We start from the raw sequence: 20,050 nt of genomic DNA, 5'->3' as shown, positions 1-20,050 counted from the left end.
TCAAATGAAATTCCTTGAATTCTAATGAAAGGCTTATTTGAGAGTGCAAATTTAAATACATTGCATTCTGAGTAGTGGTAAAAACCCTTGGTTTTATTTTGGGCAAATACCATTTCCGTTTTTGTGTTAAGTGTACTAAAATATTTACAGATGTAGTAACCATTTCATTTGCAATTATAATTGAAACATTCAGTAAACTAAAACTTTTGAATTTACAGTGCAAAGCGGATTTGTTGGCAACAAAAACTAAAATGGCTACTCAGTAACACAACTGCAATAAACTCTAATTACCATAGCTCGAAACTACTCGAATTAAGATATTAAAAACGGAACCAACATGCAAACTGGTTAACGTGGATACCAGAGCCATTTCTCCTAAGCCAATCAAAATATTCTATAGAAAACACAAATTTGTTTAAAACAGACAATGGAAGACTTTGAGGATACTGCACATGGCCGGTTTCCTGTTGGCAACGCTTCTGTTTTGCTAGACAACGCCAGCAATGACACGGAAACCAACTGGTCAACAATGGCAAATTTTACCCGGCTCTTTGTCGCAGCTGCTGCGGAAGTGGCCCCCAACATTGCCAACTATACGCTCAACATACTGGATGCAGGTTTTGCAATGGCCACAGAAGCCACCAACACGAACACAGTGTCTACACCCAGAGGTCATGAGGCAGCCTATGCCATTATGACAGACTCACGCCTGAATAGCTCAACGCTTGGTCACATCAACACCCTGCATGATTCATCGCCAGTGGCCGAACAAGTGCCCGAGCATGTCATGGACCATGCACCTCAGTTGTCCCGCTCTGGATTGCTGAAGGTTTATGTGCTTGCTGTGATGGCGCTGTTCTCGTTGCTGGGTAATCTGCTGACCATCTGGAATATATACAAGACACGTATTACGCGACGCAATTCCCGACACACCTGGAGCGCCATTTACTCTCTGATGTTTCACTTGTCTATCGCCGATGTTCTGGTTACCGGCTTCTGCCTAATTGGCGAGGCTGCCTGGTGCTATACGGTCCAGTGGCTCGCTAATGAGCTCACTTGCAAGCTGGTGAAGCTCTTCCAAATGTTCAGCCTCTATCTATCTACTTACGTGCTGGTTCTTATCGGCGTCGACCGTTGGATTGCAGTCAAATATCCTATGAAGTCGCTCAATATGGCCAAGAGGTGCCATCGATTGCTTGGTGGCACCTACATACTCTCGCTGGTGCTCAGCCTGCCCCAGGTAAGTTACGCCCATTTTGGCATTTGGCTTTGGTAGCTCGTCCCTGAGTGCCAAGTTTAAATCCGCATCCCAATCAATTCAAATTGAATTTGTATACATTGTGCATACACTCAGCAAAAATGTAACATTACAATGTTATCGATTGCATATCAAAGTTATGGAAGATTTGTAGTGATGCAAAAGTATCAGAAAAATACACAAAGTTGAAATATAACTCATAACCGTTACTGTTCCTGCCAATGTACAAAATGTAAACTTGGGGCAATTTTTATTATTGTATTCAATAATTTTGCTGAGTGTGTTTTATTTTGCTGTTCAGGCCACCGCTTCCAATATTATTATGCAGCAATTTGTCGCCCCGCCATTAAGTCAAGCGCAAGAAAACAGCAGGTCTCTCAGCCCGTAGGCTGAAGCTTTTGCTGTTGCGTGCCACAGTTGAAGTAATATGGTATGTTTGCTTTATGGCACTCATACGCCCTCGAGCCCACGCGTAAATAGTCTTAAAGAAGGCGTCATTGCGTGCGCTGGCATTAAAAGTGATTGCCTGCTGCATAAAGAGTTCGCTAAACGTTGCGCTGGGTATCCTTTCTCCTACTGCTGCCGTGGCACACTCAGCACACACGTGTGCACAGTCCACATGCTGAGAGCTTAACTGCACGGCTTTTCTGATCATGTGTGTCGGCTTTAAGGGTTGAGAAAAGTAATGTCCGGGATCTGACTGGAAAGCTGTAAAGGACAAAAATGAAATATTTATTTTACTGACAGCCTTCAGACAGCGAAAACGTTCTCTGGCTGCTTATCCACGTGAATCCCTTTGCCTTCCCTCATCCTTAATGACATAAACACAGGAAAAGAACAAGCTAAACAAATACAATCGAATTTTTTTTTACATTTTTTGTAGGGTTTGTTTTTGCAATCCTTTATTTTCACACTTTTATTGCATTATTTATGTGGCATGCCTTTGTGTCGCTCGATGGCATATCTAATTGAGTTGCCCATCTGATTTATGACACAACTGGCATTTTAATAGTCTTTGATTCTGCAAAATTTATTGCGATCCACGGATTAGTTAGTATTCATTTGAGCCATGCAAGTTGTTTGTTTAGTATATACATATATACCATAATGAATTCCGAATAATAAATTAGGAAAAGCACAATCTAATATGAAATTCATAGGCTCATTGGCTATCTGATGTTCATTGTTAATATTTCATGAATACATTTACCTAATGGATAAGGAAACTAAAAATATTCAATTGAAACGCTATCAGCGTTCTTCCTCCCTCGATCACACCCATCCCCAATGGAAATAAAAGAAAATTAAATCGTTCAAATTGTGTTGCATTTTAACGAACTCGTTACCTGATTACAGATAGTTCTTCTATGTTCTTCTATGTCCTCTGTGTCATATATTGGGAAATATTCCATTGAATGTCATTTCGCGAATTACTCAAAAAGATGGACCTGTTTGCACATTGATAGTTCATGCTGTTTACTTAAGCAATTAGCATATCCATGATAAATCGCATGAAGCAAAGTTCAACACAGCTGCAGCGCTGAAAAATATGCTATTATTTTTTTTGTATACATTAACAAATTTAATTATCTTGTCTGAAATTTGTCGAGGTGCACACACTATATTATTCTGTGTATATATTATATCGCCGAGAGTAGCCGGATAATGTTTGCATATAATTAGACACTGTTTGTAGACGTAAATTATTAAATGTGACAAGGAACATTAGGAATAATTAAATTTTGTATATTTCTGGCTCACAGATTATGTTGATGCTAGCTGACTATACACGCCTTTATACGTATATACATAATAATATATTTAACAGAAGTGAGACCGTTTTTAAAAGGTGGCAACAGCAACTTAAGTACTGTGGTACTTAATACTGTAACACTAACATACCTTAATTACCACTCGCACTCACTCAACACACACACACCCAATTAAACGCACTCAGCAATTATGACAGTTTTTTTAATGACACTTTTACTTGGTGTTAGTCAGCGCAATGTTGCTAGCAATTTAATGTTAGCTGTTTGGGTGGCCACAAGAGGATACTTTTTTCATTTCGGTCTTATCGAATATGACACATAAAACTCATGCGGCATTATAACGTGACACTTGACACTGCGTCTCTCTGCATAACTTGAACAGTTCATGCCACAATGTTTGCCAGCACCACATACGGATTCACTACCACGTTTGCCCCGTTACTGAAAAGAGAACTCACGTCAGTAATCAATAGGCATCATATCAAATTCAATATGTGGATACTTCTCCATTTTCACGCGTCTCAAATAATAAAACAAAATGAAAATTTACTTCGGCAGGCAATAAACAACAAATGTTGATCCCCGCCCTGCAGACAGCTGTGCAATAATAAGTCTGCATGTGTGTGCTACTTTTTCACTTTATTGTTCATGGGTATTTCGTCTTTTATTACACTATGCAGCAGTATTTCTTCTTCGTTCTTCCTTTGGAGTTGAGGCTTTTTCTTTTGTTTGAATCTTAAAGAGACACTCTACAGTATTTTATTTTATACCGGCAATATATATTTATACATTCCTTTGTATTTGAGCGGATATTTGTAAAGCGCGTGAAGTTCTTTTACCTCAATGGTTTGGAGAAAAGACACAAACAAAAATTCCTAAACAGACCAAAAAAAAAAAGAAGACTTTTAGCCGCTTACAGTTAATATATACTTATACAATTCAAGAAACCAATCGATATGGCTGTACACTGTAGTTTATTTTGTTAGATAGGATAGTATTTTATGTGTCTTGTTCCTGTCAACATTATTCTTATTTGAGAAAAATCGTGTCGTTCAATTGTTTGGAAGTTATTAATGTGTGAAATTAATAAAAATCAGCCTTAATACCGATTTCCACCCATGGTCGGCTTAGTGTTTTAGTTTTACTACTTTGGCAGTTTAGGCGACCTTCCCACTCGCGACAGCTGTCGAAATGGCCATCAGTTCAGGGCAAGTCAAGCTCTCGGAAACCATAAAATGTGCAAATGAAAAGACTCTTAATGCATTAGTTATAATCACAAATGTTTCCGGGAGGGAGCCTGGCAGCCTTGTAGCCTTGTCGCCTTGGCCGGAACTTCAGCTAGATTTATCGACGCATTGGGAATTTTATTACGTCTGAGATTGAAATTAACCTAGTGTAGCTTGAGACGTTGACAACAAGCACTGCTTGAACACAAATTTTGTACATAAAGAGGAGTGTCAAGCTGCAACGCTGCGATAAGCTCAGTTTCCATATTAAAAAAATACATTTATGATATTAAATTGGAAATTAAAATTTAAAAAAAATATTTATATATAAAATAAAATAAAGAAATAAGTAATAAAAAAATAACAAATATTAAACGTCCATTAGAATTCTCAGAATCAATAAACCTCTCTCCCGATTAAATCATCATATAATACGTATATGGCAAATGCTTCCAGTTACGTTTAGAAGGTGAATGAATAATTGCCGACAGGCTACAAAATGATGATCCATCAAAACTGTGGTCAACAACATGCGAAATTGTAGAAGGCCTAGAAGGAGCCCAAATTGAAGGATGCTTAAATTTCTTGCTCGCATCAATTTTAGGCGAAAAGAACATCTTACAGACAGCAATCACACAGCAAACACACATTTAACACCCCACACAGCAAACACCCCATTATGTCCCTCATTTTATGGCGCATTCAGAGATGCTGATAAAAGTATTCAATCAAAATCTTTCATGGATGTTTGTACTTTTGGACGAGCGTATTTTAATCAAACGCTTGTGTCATCTTTTTCACGATTTCTTTCACTGCCTTCCGCGTGGATGTCAAATGGAAATCGAAAAATGGCAACCCGCAGTTCTTCATTTTCCATGTGGCACGCGGTCCCTTTGTCGAGGAGTTCTATCAGTGTGTGACTCACGGATTCTATACGGCTGACTGGCAGGAGCAGATGTATGCCACATTTACACTCGTCTTTACCTTTTTGCTGCCGCTATGTATTCTATTCGGTAAATATATATTTGCATACATTAATTAACAGTGTCCATCTAGATGCTAATGTCACGTAACAAATTTAAATATTTTCCAGGCACCTACATGTCAACATTCCGAACAATTTCAAGTAAGTGGATGTCCACAATTGGACACACATGAGCCTTGCTCATAAGTATCGAGATAACTATGTTAAATTTGCTTGGTATTTTCTTATTTTTTTTTTTTATGTTCTTTATCTTTGTCCTTCTTTGCAGGCAGTGAAAAAATGTTTCAGGGTTCAAAATTAGCCAACTACTCGACGAAGCATCTACCAACACAGACGAACCGTCAACGTTTAATACACAAGGCCAAAATGAAATCATTGCGCATATCAGTTGTGATCATTATCGCCTTCCTCATTTGCTGGACACCATACTATGTAATGATGATTATCTTCATGTTCTGGAATCCAGATAAAAGGGCAAGTATGCGCATCTGTGGAATGGGTTTGCTGGGTCACTCCTCTGGAACAATGTTGACCATTTGAAAGGATTGTTATTCTTGTAGCTTTTTGGCAGTGCTTCCTGTTCCGTCTGTTTTTGTAAAGCAAAAAGAAAAGCAAAACCAAAAACTCTTATGCAAAATCAACATAAAGTATAAGCAGAAAAATGTAATTTGCTAAATTAATGAATTCTGTGGTATGGCATTTGGCATTCTTCGAATAATTTGTAGTTAGTAAGTATACCTTATTTCCACATATATTATGTACAGCTAATGCGAGATGTACCCTGCACAAATTATTTGTCTATAACAAATGGTGTTGAAGCAATTCAGTCATTTGGAAGGGCCATCAATCAGCAGTCGATTTCTCAGAGGCGTGGGGAAGGAGCGAAAGAGTTGAAGGGATCTTTTTGTGCTTTCGTTTGACATGTTTTATATTACAGCTTGTGGCAGCTGAAAGCAAAATGAGCATTTACTGCAGAATACACAAAAAAAAGGGACTGATGCCTCAGAATTGATTCACTCGACAGCTGTTCCTTAAAATCTCTTTTATTGCACACTGTTTTTTACACACTTTTTCGTGTGACCCGTTTTGTGTGTGGCAGAATTATTTTTTATGGCCAACTTTTAATTAATGGCCAGCCGGATTGTTGACTTGGTTATGTTAGCCCGGAAATGCGTGTTGCGTCTTGGATTACGACTGTGACTAAATAATGAAAGTCAAAAAAGGTGGACAAGCAACCGCATGCTTCAACACTCTACGGACTACGGTTGAAATATATTGAAACGCCGGAAATTAATTTGAGCCTAACTGTTTTTTGCTTGCAGCTGGGCGATGACTTACAGGATGCCATCTTTTTCTTTGGAATGTCTAACAGCTTGGTTAATCCGCTCATCTACGGCGCTTTTCATCTTTGTCCTGGTAAGGGCAACAAATCGGGAACCGGTGGTGGCAACAACAACGCATACAGCCTGAACAGGTAAGTAGTAGCGTTGCTACTTCCTTTACCCGTTATCCCTTATCCATTATTTCTGGCTACCCACAGAGGTGATTCACAGCGGACACCTTCGATGTTGACGGCCGTTACGCAAGTGGATGCAGCTGGTGGCAATTCTCGGCAAATGCGCACTTTCCGCCAGCAGAGCTACTATCGCAGCTCGAGCAATGGTGCTGCCGGGGGACCCTTCAAGGAGCAGGTGGGCTTGCTGCAGGCGGGCAACTCCGTAAGCACCGCTCCCACCCCGCATTTAATACGGAAGAGCTCCTCGGTGCGCAGTCCACATCCCAATCACAATTCGGTAGTATCTGTTCGGCAGCCAGGCTGCCTGCGGGAGCAGGAGGAGCAGCTGCTGCTGCAGTCGACGCCATCGACCCTGGTGCTCAACTACGATAGCCAGCGGGGCGTGGCCAATGGGCATAAGCTAATGAAGGGCGTGGCCCTGCTGGCTGACAACAATGATCGGGTGTCGAGTGTGTGAGCAGAGCTGGCGGCGATGGTGACGGTCGAGGCAGAGGTGGGTGAAACAATGCGTGCGGCGGAGGAGGAAGATGCTTGCTCTTGCTGCCGTTGCCTAAGCCAGGAGCTGGTGCGGCGCCAACAGGGACTCCTAGAGTCACCCTAAAGAAACACCCTAATTGAAAGTTAAACTCAAAGTTACTGTGCAACAGTCCAACTCTTCCAGTAATCGTTACGTTGTTCACAGAGGGGTGGAGCTGGGACGGGGCGGGTCGTGGGGCGCTGCCGATGATCAGATCATTGAGATGGCGCTTGCATCGGATTTGTGCAACTAATTGAGAATTAAGTCTTTGAACACTGTTCGTGTGCTAAGTTTGTAATTGTAGGCTTTATTTTGAAGTATGCGTATGGCTAAGTATGTTAGCCAAGTATCTACACTTGGCATAAGATTACGTTGACAATTAATTGGCAAAAGCTGCTCATAACTATACATGTAAACTATATTTAAGTAAACATAATGATATTTCATTTGCCACAAAAACTAGAGTTCGTTTAGGATGCGGGAAAAAGAAACACTTTTAATGCGATGGCTTATGAGTAATTTATAATTACTCAACGACATCGTGCAGTAGAGTAAATACTAAGCTGGAGCTGGACATCGAAGAATACTTCAACGTACTCAATGTAATTAGCTTGGAAACACGTACAGGATAGTTAGATGCAATGTTATTGCGAATCTCTGCTACAAGGATTATGAGAAAGAAAAAAACTGTAATCTACACAGGTTAATTGCCAACGAGCAAATCCCCTATAATACTTAAGAAACTTGTACTTAACTTTGCTCTATATATATATATATATATATTACTGTGTGTGTGTATACAAACAGAAATGTGTATATGTACTGTCGAGCTTATGGATAAAATTGGAGGGCAGCAAGTACAACAACAGCGACAACAACGACAACAACAACAACAACTATAACGTTTGGAACATAAAAATAAGCCTCGGGGGATTTTTGTATATTCGACGGCAGCTTCCAGAATATGTACATAAGTAATGCTCATATAACATATGTGTATAGTTCTAAGTGTATATATATATGTACGAATCATACATTTCAATGTGTGTATTTGTACATGTAAGATAATCTCTGTAAAATTTGTATATTCCATTTTTTAATAAAATCCAAATGAGTGAATTGCAAAACAAAAAATAAAATATAAAAAGTTTACGAGCCAAGTTTAACGTCGTACGCACAACTCAACACGTTGATGAACTAGCGTTCGGAATCTGGCCAAAATGCCTATGCCTATAACATAGCGTTGCCTCGTAAATCCGGTTAAAGCTCACACCCATCAGTGCATCCCATCAGGCATATTAAACTTTTTTTTGTACAGCACAGCTTGCTTTTTGTTGGACAAGGTAGGGCAGGGTAGATCTACCCCTCGTTGGTGACTGAAAGCGACATCTTCCCCTAAAGTGCTCCTGCTCCTGGACGCATATTTTTTATAACTTCAAAGTTCGTGTTCGAATGCAAAACAAAATGCTGGAAAAACGGCACTAGGAATCAACTTCAATGCGTTAAAATATGTGCTACGAATTTTTTGTTGAGCTGCTTGTGAAAAAAAAGAATAATAAAAAAATAGGAACCAATTTATCAAAATAATGGAAAACGTGGACGTTTAGCGGGTTTGGAGGGTCGTGGGGTTTTTATTGGTTGACCAAAGTTTGTTTTTATTCGCACTCTTCAGGAGGTCGACTGGGCGCACAATTATGCACAGGCTGACGACGACCAGGCTGACCAAGCAAAACTGAGTGACACGTCCATCATTTGATGGCACAATATTTCAGCAAGTAATTCCCAAAATAGGCATCGCTTGGTATTTATGTAAATACAGCGCTGACAATTCACTGCTCGTGAATTTAAATTCGAATGTCATAAAGCGCTGCATGAATTGTGCACACAAAAAAAAAAACGAAATCCATTTCGCACTTAACGACCACTGCCCTTCGCACAGACAGTACTTGGACAATGGCTATCAGAAATTAAACGCATGTTGATTACTCAACCTGTTTTAACGAGGGGTCAAAAACATAATAAGCCACACTTCAGAAGGGCTTTGTCCTTGTGGTCGATACTCATGCCAACAAAATTGACATCAAGATGAGGCATGATGTGGAACGCATCGAATTATTTGCTTGCTCATGTTACGTTATTTGTTATATGTTATATGACTGAGTTAGATCCTTTTTCACGTCGACTATGCGCGCCTAAAAGTATACCGCAATTTCTTAGCTTAATTTTAGTTTAGCCAATACCGCAACCCAGTGTAGGTAAATGGTGTGTGTACATGCCATCCCAAACAGCAACCTGCAACGAAAAATAGGTACCATATTCCCCACCTAGAAAAAAGGTACACTTAAACGTTTTTGGTACACGATGTATGTGTTTATTTGTGACTATTCAAGTATATCGAAAACAAACAATAAATTCTGCCCCCTCACCAAGTCCTTGTTAGAGACAACCTTTGACTTTGACCTAAAAAGCATTTCGCTGTCCTCTCCCTCTTCAGTTGAGCTTTTGTAATCCAATCCGCAGCGATTAATGTCATTCATGCGTAGACCAATAATGATTTCGTAGCTCATCAAAACAAAACCATAAAACATACGCATAAATGTAAGGCGAACCCCAAGTGACTCATCAAAAATTTATGAGCCGTATATAAACTAGGAGGATTGCATATGTATAACAATGACAGATGTGCTAAAGGACCATTCGTTGAAAGCCTACTGAATCAGAATAAACATTTAAACTTCGTATTTTCAATCAAATTTGTTTGGCTTTAACAGAATTTCACTTAGATATAGGTCAAAAAGTGAGGAGTTTCGTACAAGTGGGAATTCAGCTTATAAATAGAATGTGTAGCAGATACTGCGACACCTATCTCGTGCTCACCACAGCCTCCTTGCGTGCCGCATCCTGCAGCAGCTGTGTGTCCACCTCATCCCCGGGCAATTGCACATAGCGCACAACGGAGCCGCGGATGAAGCAGTTTTTCACGCTCAGCATGTGCGGATATTTGTCCGGGTCTGTCACGCTGATGTCTGTCAGCTTGATGTTGAGATACTGATCCACGGAGTGCAAAGTGCCGCAAATGCTACAAGAATTTTCCTTGATTTTAGTTAATATTTCTTGTATTTTATATTAACACGCGCCAAAAAAAAGGCAACCGGTTCTCACCTCAGGTCATTTTTCAACTCGACCACGACTTCTTTGCCCACCAGCGATTTGAAGAACGAATAGAAGAGCTGTAAGTAGAATGAATGTACTTGTTTATTATTATTATTGATGTTTATTTCACGCCTACCATCGCAAATTTAATTGTTTTATATTGTTTATCAACGCTACTGGCTCTTCTTCTTGCCCAGTTGTTTTGGCGAGTTTATCAACACTGATTGATACAGCTGTGGGCACCCAAAATCCATTAACTTCGATAAAATGTTATTTACAGTGCGCAGAAATTGTAATTGCAATGCCATGTTTTTGTGCAACATAAATCGGCATAAGATTAAAAAAAATATTACGACGACTTATCCATCAAGTTACTGTGCACATCACTTATCGACCGACCACCACAATGTAGTGCAGAACATTGATGCGCCATCTATTGGCAGCTAGACTTGGCTGAGAGTAACTAAAAAACTACGCTCGGCAAGAGATGGCGCCAGTGAATTGGGATTTAAATTGAGCGCGACAATTCAAACAATAATGGATTTTGTGGAAATTAATAAATTCCCCATTTTTTAGAAGTTGCCGGTTGACGAAATTATAAATGTATGAAGTCTCTGATAGCTCTGTAGGATTCCTTGGTATATATTAATAACAAGAAGGTTTAATTGCACTTGCTAATACATAATTTATTGACGTTTTAATTTAAATTACATTTTTATAACAATTTTTGGTACTAAGACTATTTACAAACATAGGCTCACATTGATTTCATCTTTTGGCTTCTACTACTTATGTACTTATCTTCGAACTAACAATAATTTATGCATTACGTCTCGTTTATATCGCTGTAATGCAATTTGTTCTTAAAACTTCGTTTAGCTTAAAAATCACAATTGATAACTTTTCATTTTTTATTACTTTTTATTTTTGGTTTTCCTTAAAATCTCAACTTTGCCAAAAAGCCGATTGGCTGGTAATGGTAATTACTTAGTTGCAAAGCCCAAGGAGTTACAGTGCCTAGCAGCAGTTGCGCTCCCAACTAAAGCCAGCAACTCTAACGCTAATAAATTCGTATGACTACGACTCTCTCTCCCTCTCTCACTCCCAACTTCTCTCTCTCTCTTTCTCTCTCTAGTGATCGGAGCTGAAGTAGGAGTTCTGCATGAGATACAGCTTGTCGATGGGATTGATAAGGCTCGTATTCAGATTGGCCAGCATATCGTGCGGATTCGAGTGCTGATTGTGATGTCCCGACGAACTGGTCGACTGCAGCTCCAGATTATTCAGCGACAGGGAATCGGCATCGTCATCCAGCTGATCGAAATTACTGCCATCCAGCGAGAGATCGGAACTGCAGAAACTGTCATTCGAATTGGCCGGATAATCTGCTGGGCGAAAAAAATTGAGATTGGTTGGATTGAATAAGAATGTAAGTAAAGTGGTCGTTCAGAGTTGATTTCAAGCGATCACTGTTACAGAATAATTTTATTGGGATATACGCACCATCCGGAGAAAAGGGCAAGTTTGGATTAAGTGGCTGACTGGCAAAGGCGCTATCCATGCCACTCAGGAAGTTCACATTGTCGACGCCATGCTCCTGTTTGACGCACTTCTCCTCTTTCTCACTCGAGTCCTTGTCATCGGAGGCGTTTGCATTGCTGTTGCCACGCCCATTGCCAGTTCCACCCGTACCGCCTCCATTCTGTTTCGCCTTGCGCTGTATCTTCTTCATCTTGGCCCGTTGGTTCTGGAACCAAACTTGCACCACACGCACCGACAGCCCAGTGTCCTTGGCCAGTGCCTCGCGCACCTTGCGACACGGTTTGGGTGACTGGTCAAAGGAGGCCTTGAACTGCTTGCGCTGCTGCGAGGTGAGAATTGTGCGTGGTCGTTTGGGTCCACGTCTGCCATCCCTTGGCCGCAGCAGATCCTCCTCATCGAGGCCAACAAATCCGCAATGCTGGGCAGCAGCCGCCGCCAGAAACATCTCCTTTTCCAAATCATGGCGATAGCAGAAGAGTTGTCCGTCGCGCAGCATAAACTGCTCCCCCTTCTGGAGGGGCAGCCGGCAGGCATAGCAAACGAAGCAGGGCAGATGGAATACATAGTTGGATATGGGACGCATCACCAGCTCCTGCGGCAGGATCGCATGACAGCAGGCGGCGCACTTGACACCAAAGAGGCGATCGTAGTCCTGCTTACAGTAGAGCTTCGAGTTGCGCACATAGCAGGTGTGATGCAACTGCAATCCACAGTAGCAGCAGGCCAAACACTGCTCGTGCCAATTGGCATCGCCCACATTCATCAGATAACGATCGTGGATTTTCTGGCCGCATCCTTCGCACAGCTCGTAGTTCTTCTCGCACTTGATGTGACCGACTTCTGCAAGCAGTCAAAATAGCAATGACAAAAATTAACCATCAAATCGACTTAAAATCCCACTGTAAACAAAAAAAAAAATAAAAAATACAGAAGGAATACGAGAAGAAAAAAAACTGATCCCCTTACGTGCTGGCAGCTGGCATATGTTGCTAGAGGACATCAGGCATGGGGCAGGAGAAGGAGCAGTTGCACACGCAGGACACGCAGACGAGTACGTTGTCAAATCGTGTGAAAATGTTTCTTGCAACCTCCCCCCCTCGCCATCCCCACACTGTGTTTTTTTTTGTGCTTATGCTCATTGTTTCGCACTTCTGGCAGTCAAAAGTGTTTCGAAACAAAGGCAAAAAAAATTATCTGTCTCCGTCGGCGGCTGTAACAGCTTGTATTGATAGCTCCTTGATGCGTAATTGAAACGTAAAGTTGGCTACACTGTTTCCCACTCGGATATTGATGAGCCAAAATACGGCAATCGATGCACACTTTCAATCCAAAATATCCACTGAGAGCCCCTCTTCCACATCTCCCAAGATATAAGTAGTTGAATAAACCATGATAATAAATACAGTCTGCATTTGTTAAGATAATTAAAGCTTCGAGTAAATGAAGCACATTTCAAGTGTAGGATTAAGTACAGATATCCTTAACTTTTCTTTAAATACACGCATAGAGAACTAGTGAAATATATACATTTTTTGAATTTGAGTGACTCGACTAATCTGTTCCCATGCACGCACACACTTCAAACCGTAAACCAGTCATAAAAAGTGGTACCTAAAAAAGAAACACAGCAGAAAAAGCTGAAAAAACACAACGAAAGCTGCAGTAAACATAAAAAATATATACGTGTATGACGAGCGCCATGAGAATTGGTTGGAAGCTAAACTGAAAAATGAACGGAAGGACGAGGCAACTCTCATATTATATGACTCACTGGCAGAAAAATGTGCATGATTTATGGTTGGCACAATGGCAGAGCACCCTGCTCCACCCGCCCACCCACCTTCCCAGCTCTTGATCTATGTAGATGTATGTGTATTTATGTGCGGGAGCTAAGTGAGCAGCGAACACAGCATAAACCCCATGCAGAAATGTGGCAGTGTTGGACTTACCCCCAAGGATTGGGGGCTGCTCCATGTTTTGTGCGCTAAGCCAGCGTACTGTAAAGTTGACAACAGGAGCTGGAAAGCAGATATAGCAATGACGATGGATGAGAGAAATTGCTGTTCACATTTCGTTTGCTACAAGCGAGCAGGGGCCCCAAAAAGTATGCTACAAAAACAGCTGCAATGCAAGCTGCCTGCCTGTGTACGTGTGTATGTGTGTGTGTGTGTCTGTGTGTGTGTGCGTGTGTGTCTCTCTCTGTGTGTGTGTGCATATCCAATCACATTCGTGATAACGCGAAAAATATTGCTTTGTGGCAGTTTTAGGCAGGTTTGGGGTTTGGCAAAAGGATCATTTGATAAGTCCTGCTTTGAATTGGCAACACTCCGCTATTTCAGTGTGCACAGTGTGAATGCGATATTGTGGTAGCTTTCTTTTCTTTCTTTATGTTTTTTTTTGTGCGCCTGCTATCCATTGACATTGGGCTTTGTGTAATCTAATCGAAATTTATGGCCTTTTGTTGCAGTTTTATGAAGAAATGTTCAGAGTTTTTTTTCTGCTCTGCTGCAGCTAAAGGATATTTTGACGCATTAGCGAAATGTGATAGACAAATGTATTTGATACATTTGATATGTGTTATGTAGTTGCGTTGTTCGCATTCAATTGGAAGCGCAACAGAAGCCTGGCGGTTGGCTGCTGATTGATTACGAGTCGCCTTGATCAGAAAACTTGTCGGAAAGCGAACAGCAAAAAATACAAACACAAACATAGCTAAAACAAGTGCGGCACACTCATGTCAAATTGTGGCGATTAAACAGCAGATAATTCCAAAATCAACAACGTTGATAAACGCACATAGTACTATAAAAATAAAATACAAACAGTTAATAGACAACAGCACCCAATGTGCGTTATCGTTATCAGCGCTTATCGGCACACGGCGTCTCTGATTAGGGGCAGCTCTAACCCAACCCAACCCATTCCAATCCAACCCCCATCCCACGCTTTATGGCGCACTTATTGACACATTGACAGGCAAGCGCAGGTCTATGATGATAAATTGACAGGCAGCCAAAAGTTGTGGCATTTATTTTGGGCTCAAGTCTCATACAAATAAACTTAGTCCGCGTGGCACGGAGATTTTTTTGCGCCAGACAGCCTGTGTGACAGCTCCTTGATACGATGGCTTTAATTACTCTGGCGAACGCAATTTAAAGCACTCAGCCACCCACTGAAGCGAGAGTGACAAATGCTATGCAAGTGTCACATATGTACAGGATACGTATGTGTATGTGTGCACATAGTTTTAGCTGTCACTGTCACTGTACACAGTGTTCGCTGGCAAACGAGGACCGAATTTACCAAAAGTGGAAATCTCTTTATCAAGTTGAAGAATTGTTTCCGATCTATATTTAACCTTAAATCATCTACCACAAGGACCTTTATATGACCTTCATATTGATGCCGTTTGGTTTTCCTTTTCGATCGATGTATAAGATCGTCTACACAAAATTCTATTGAAATTAAGCTTTTAGAGGTGAATTTTATTTATATAGAACTAACAAACAACGAGGTATTCTACCACAAACCCCTCTAAGCTCATCATTCTCATTTAAGAGTAATCACTGTACTAGCTAAACATTTTCTACTACTCCTCCTACTGCAGAAGGAGAGCAAACCGTAGGTACCACAAAAACCAGATATGCTGACACACGGCGCATATCTGACACGGAGTCTGTGTGGGATTAGGGGGATGAGGGGCTTTAAGAGCTATTGGGGTGTTGAGTGTGTTCATTTCCGAGGTCGGGTCGCCAAACTGCAGGTCTGTGTGCTGAGCCAGCCACAAATGCCTTGAAATTCCTCTTCCCAATTGCAGCTGCTGTTGCAGTTGGTTTTGGCTTTTGAGTTTTGGGTTTTGGGTTTTTGGTTTTGGTTGTTGGCGTCAAATTCAAATTCAAATCCATAGATGAGCAATGCTCTCAAGTCTGCTGGCAGTAAAGTGATTGGAAAACGGAAACTATTTGCTGCCATTTTAGCAATGGCAATGGCTGCAGCCCAAGAATTAATAGACATTTCATATGTAAATAAGAGCATAAAGCACAAATGTTGGGTTCTCTCCAATGTGTGTGTGTGTGTTTCGAAATATTTGCGTGCTTGAGAGAGTTTCGCCCAGTTTGGGGTCCGGGTTCGCATATGCATCACACACATTGTTTGCACACTTTGCATTTTGCCCAGAATTTCGTAAAGTTTGCCAGCAACACTTTCGTTGTTGCAAGCTGCTAAAAAGTGCTGCCTACTTTCGGGCGGGCATGTGGGTGTGTGTGCGTGTGTGTGTGTTGTGCGTGAGAGTCTGTTGCATGCCTTAATCGCCTTTTATTGGTTGCACATATATACATACATTGAGCTTCAGTCAGCTTCATTGTCAAAATTATTTTGTGGTCAACTTGTGTTCATTCTTTTGGCAATACTTCTGCCGTCGGACAGCCCCCTGAAAATTAAATTTTCATTGCTCTATGATTTATTATACGACTATTCGCTTTGCATATCAATTAAATGCTATTATTCCATTTTCTGGCACCAAGTTTGACTTGTGCAATCGCTTCGATGCGAATTTAATTGTTGATGCATGTACATTAACTTATTAACCTACAAATTATTATCTACACGAACAAATATCCGAACAAATATTGGTTTAACAACTTAAATAAAGAATATTATATAAGGCACAGTTGATGCTTAGAATGTGGCTCAGATATTTTCAGACACATAGCTTCTACTCTCTGACGACTCGCATAAGTCTTTCGATTTAGTATCCATAAATAAGATCATTTTTTTTGTTGCTTTCTTACAAATAAAAGAAAATAATATGGATTCACATTTTAAATAAAATAGTACATATAAGTGTCCTTTAGTTAAATAATTATATTAATTGGAAACCCCATTTGCGAGCCACACTTTTAATAAGACTGATAAAAAGGTTGTATTTTTTATATTTGTAATTTTTGAATATTCTTGAAAAACATGAACTTCTATAAAAAATACCACTTTTAAGAGATTAATCAAATATAACAGAACGTTACAAAAAGTCCAATCAATCCAAAATCAGAAATCATTTGATGAACTTAACAGTCGCTTCGAAAATGAATTAAAGCTACAAGCTGCTTGCCACATCAGCGGCAGCAAATGTAAAGACCGGCCCCAAAACCTAGAATATCACACGCAAATTGCGAAAATAATTTGGGCCAACTTTGAGGGGGCAATGGCAACAGCAGCGATGCAAACTAGCCGTCAGTAAAACACGGACGCATATCAGCCCCCTCCGCCCCACACACCAATCTCCACCCAACCAGCGAAGTGCTGGCAGAGAGACCCACACGCCAGACGCACACACAACTATGCCAAAAACGAAAAACGGGGAAGCCCCCAGGAAAACGGAAGCGGAACGAGCCCGGTAAATGCCTCAACTGCCGGTGCAAAATACTTTTGGAACATACCTGTGCGTCCACTGCAATCAGCAGACAATTTCGATGCTGATGCCAGCGTCAACGTCGACGCCGTCACTGCCGCTGCCGTGGCTGCTGCTGTTGCTGCTGCTGCTGCTGATGCTGCTGCTGCTGCTGATGTTGTTGTTGTGCCGGCTCCAGTTGCTGTTGTTGCGGTAGCAGCAGCAGAAGCAGCTGTTAATGTGTTGCAGGCGGAGTTTTGGCTCTTGTTATTATTATTGTTGTTGTTGTTGTTGCTGTTGTTGTTGCTGCTGCTGCTGTTGCTGCTGCTGGGACTGTGACCTGTGGGCGTTGGGCAGCTGTTAATTGGTGTTGGAGAGACAGCGTGTTGGTGTTGCTGTTGTTGTTGTTGATGCTGAGAGGAAATTACGGTTGCCGTTAATGAAGCTGTTGCTGTTGAATGCTGGCTGCTGCTGCTGCTGCCGGAAATGCTTGCTGCCAAATTGTTGTTGCTGTTGTTATGTACATTATTGTTGTTGCTGTTGCTGGTGTTGTTGTTGTTGTTGTTGGCCAAACAGGCAGTTGTCATGTTGCTGTTTACACTCGGACTGTCCAGGAATCGTGCACCGCCATGATTCTGCTGCAGCGAATACAAACTGCCACCGACCTGATTCAGATTCGTGGGCATTGGATAAAACTCCAACATTGTATTGACACAAATAAAAAACGCGGGCACAGTTTTCCTTTTTGTTTTTCTTCTGTATTTGGTTCTTTTTTTTTAAATTGTTACCAATTGTCGTTTAAGTTTTGCTGCGTTCTTTAAAAACACACACGTATAAAACCAAAATGTTGTGAACTACGAAAACTTGCACGAGTTGTTGACTGAATGTTTCAAATGTTTTGTTATATTTTCGATTTGCCAAGCGCGCTGACAACCAGCTGAGTCCGCTGTCAGTTTGCGTGTGATCGAACAATCAGCGAAATCAAAGCATTTCACTTTGCCTGCTGCTCGTTGCCGACTGTCGCCTGCCCAAAAAGTCCCAAGATTAAATGTACCCACGCACACACACACACACACACACAGCGTTTGATTTGTGCGCAGTGCGCCTGCGCATGTTTACAAAAGCAACGGCAACAACAACTCGGAGAATTTCCCGTTGCAGGCAGCAGGCATAGCGTAGAGGGTTGCATGCAACAAAACGGCAACAGCCAATGTCCAACCCCCAAACCCTGTGTGCCCCTTTTGCTCGACGCTTAACGGCGCATGTCTCAAGTGATTATTAGCAGCGTAAAGGGAAATTTACTCATGCGCAAATTTCCCTCCGCTCACAGAGGCCACACCTCAGCGACGCTCTGATTGGTCGATCGCTTCCCCGGCAACCATTTTTTGCGTGATGCGCATGCCGCAAAAAGCCCTTTCGCAGGGGAATCGGACTTGACTTGAATTTTTCATTGTTTTCTGTTTATTTTTTTTTTAGTTAACGTCTTGGCATAAATTTGAAGCAAAGTTCGGGTGGTTTGGTGGTGCACACAAAGACATACTGAGTGTCGTGGCAAGTTTTTTGTATTTGTTGCATGGTGCAGTGGCCATTTCTTATGGGCTTTTTTTTGCGGTCGTTGCTGGCTTTGAGTGGACCAAAAATACATGCTGCTAACGGTGGCCTTGTCGTTTTTTGCATTTTGCTTACAACTATTTTTTTTATTCGGTAGCCGCACAAGTTGGACAACAGCAGCAGCTACAGCTGCCACAGGGTGTTGCACTTGCCGAAAAGGCCAGCCACAGCGCAGTGACATTGGGCAGTGACACCCTGTATATTGTAAAAATGCAACCAAGTCGAACCGTCAACCAGACCCGTACTGTCGCACTTGCTCACCCACTTAAACACACACAAACACAAAAACGCACACACACACACACACACACCTAAACATACAGCTTACGTGAGGCGTGCAACATAAAAGGGGAAGACGGAAGCTGGCAAGACAAACCAAACATGGCGCTGTGCATAAAAGTTTGGCGCTACTTCAGTTCCTTTTGCTGCTGCTGCTGCTGCCTCAGCTGCTGTTTCAGCTTCAGCTTCAGCATCTGCCTTTGCCTTTGCCTTGGCTTTGGCTTTGGCTTTCGCTGAATGCTGTTTCTGGCTTTCTTCTTTTGTCTTGTGCTTTTGGCAACTTCTAGTTGGCTATTGGCTTAATACTGGGGCTTAAGCTTCACGGCGATTTTGCACAAAACTTAACTTGTGTTGTTCTTGTCGCTGTTGTTGCTTTTGTCGCTGTTGCTGTTGTTGTTGTTGTTGTAACTGCTGTGTGTGTGCCAAGAAACTGTTGATGCCAATGATTCCGGCTGCCGTTTACGGCTAAACATGGTTTATATCAGTTATCCCATTGTGTAAGGAATTCGCACAGTTTGATGGCGTACTCGAAAAGACCGAGTGCTTGGCAAAGTTGTACAAGGGTTTTCCACATCATGAAAAACAGATTCATTTAATGTGGCTTGTTTTAAATCAAAGTAAGATATCTTAAAAATATAAACTTTTGTCCTTGAGCAAATACGCATCGGTCATTGGATTTGGATTTTTCGTACAGCTTTATTCGCCTCATATCTATTTATATATATATACACATAAGTCTTATATAGTCATTTGCTCAAAGTCCATCACAAAATGTGAAGTTTTATAGCCCATAATCACTACTATT

General features: G+C 41.3%; 3 protein-coding genes across 3 annotated transcripts; 1 reads left to right on the top strand and 2 right to left on the bottom strand.

Moving 5' to 3' along the window:
- Nucleotides 1-218: 218 nt before the first annotated feature.
- LOC6556887 (gonadotropin-releasing hormone receptor) lies at nucleotides 219-8,421 on the top strand. Its single transcript, XM_001983722.2, has 6 exons — nucleotides 219-1,240; nucleotides 5,119-5,269; nucleotides 5,350-5,382; nucleotides 5,510-5,715; nucleotides 6,564-6,715; nucleotides 6,782-8,421. The coding sequence occupies exons 1-6, from the start codon at nucleotides 428-430 to the stop codon at nucleotides 7,212-7,214; spliced, it is 1,788 nt and encodes a 595-aa protein (XP_001983758.1). The 5' UTR covers nucleotides 219-427; the 3' UTR covers nucleotides 7,215-8,421.
- A 1,588-nt stretch (nucleotides 8,422-10,009) lies between these two features.
- On the bottom strand, nucleotides 10,010-10,610 carry LOC6557390 (U6 snRNA-associated Sm-like protein LSm2). Its single transcript, XM_032740448.1, has 3 exons — nucleotides 10,564-10,610; nucleotides 10,437-10,504; nucleotides 10,010-10,353 (listed from the first exon to the last, which is right to left on the bottom strand). Exons 1-3 carry the CDS (start codon nucleotides 10,564-10,566, stop codon nucleotides 10,137-10,139), a joined length of 288 nt encoding a protein of 95 aa, XP_032596339.1. The 5' UTR covers nucleotides 10,567-10,610; the 3' UTR covers nucleotides 10,010-10,136.
- Nucleotides 10,611-11,128: 518 nt separating this feature from the next.
- On the bottom strand, nucleotides 11,129-18,255 carry LOC6557451 (LIM homeobox transcription factor 1-beta). Its single transcript, XM_032740451.2, has 3 exons — nucleotides 17,405-18,255; nucleotides 11,931-12,809; nucleotides 11,129-11,815 (listed from the first exon to the last, which is right to left on the bottom strand). The coding sequence occupies exons 1-3, from the start codon at nucleotides 18,057-18,059 to the stop codon at nucleotides 11,559-11,561; spliced, it is 1,791 nt and encodes a 596-aa protein (XP_032596342.1). The 5' UTR covers nucleotides 18,060-18,255; the 3' UTR covers nucleotides 11,129-11,558.
- Between the last annotated feature and the right edge of the window lie 1,795 nt (nucleotides 18,256-20,050).

Source organism: Drosophila grimshawi, unplaced genomic scaffold (genome assembly GCF_018153295.1).
Source record: "Drosophila grimshawi isolate 15287-2541.00 unplaced genomic scaffold, ASM1815329v1 contig_44, whole genome shotgun sequence".
NCBI lineage: Eukaryota > Metazoa > Arthropoda > Insecta > Diptera > Drosophilidae > Drosophila > Drosophila grimshawi.
The sequence above is the reverse complement of the archived record's forward strand: the minus strand, read 5'-3'. Positions and strand labels throughout refer to the sequence as shown.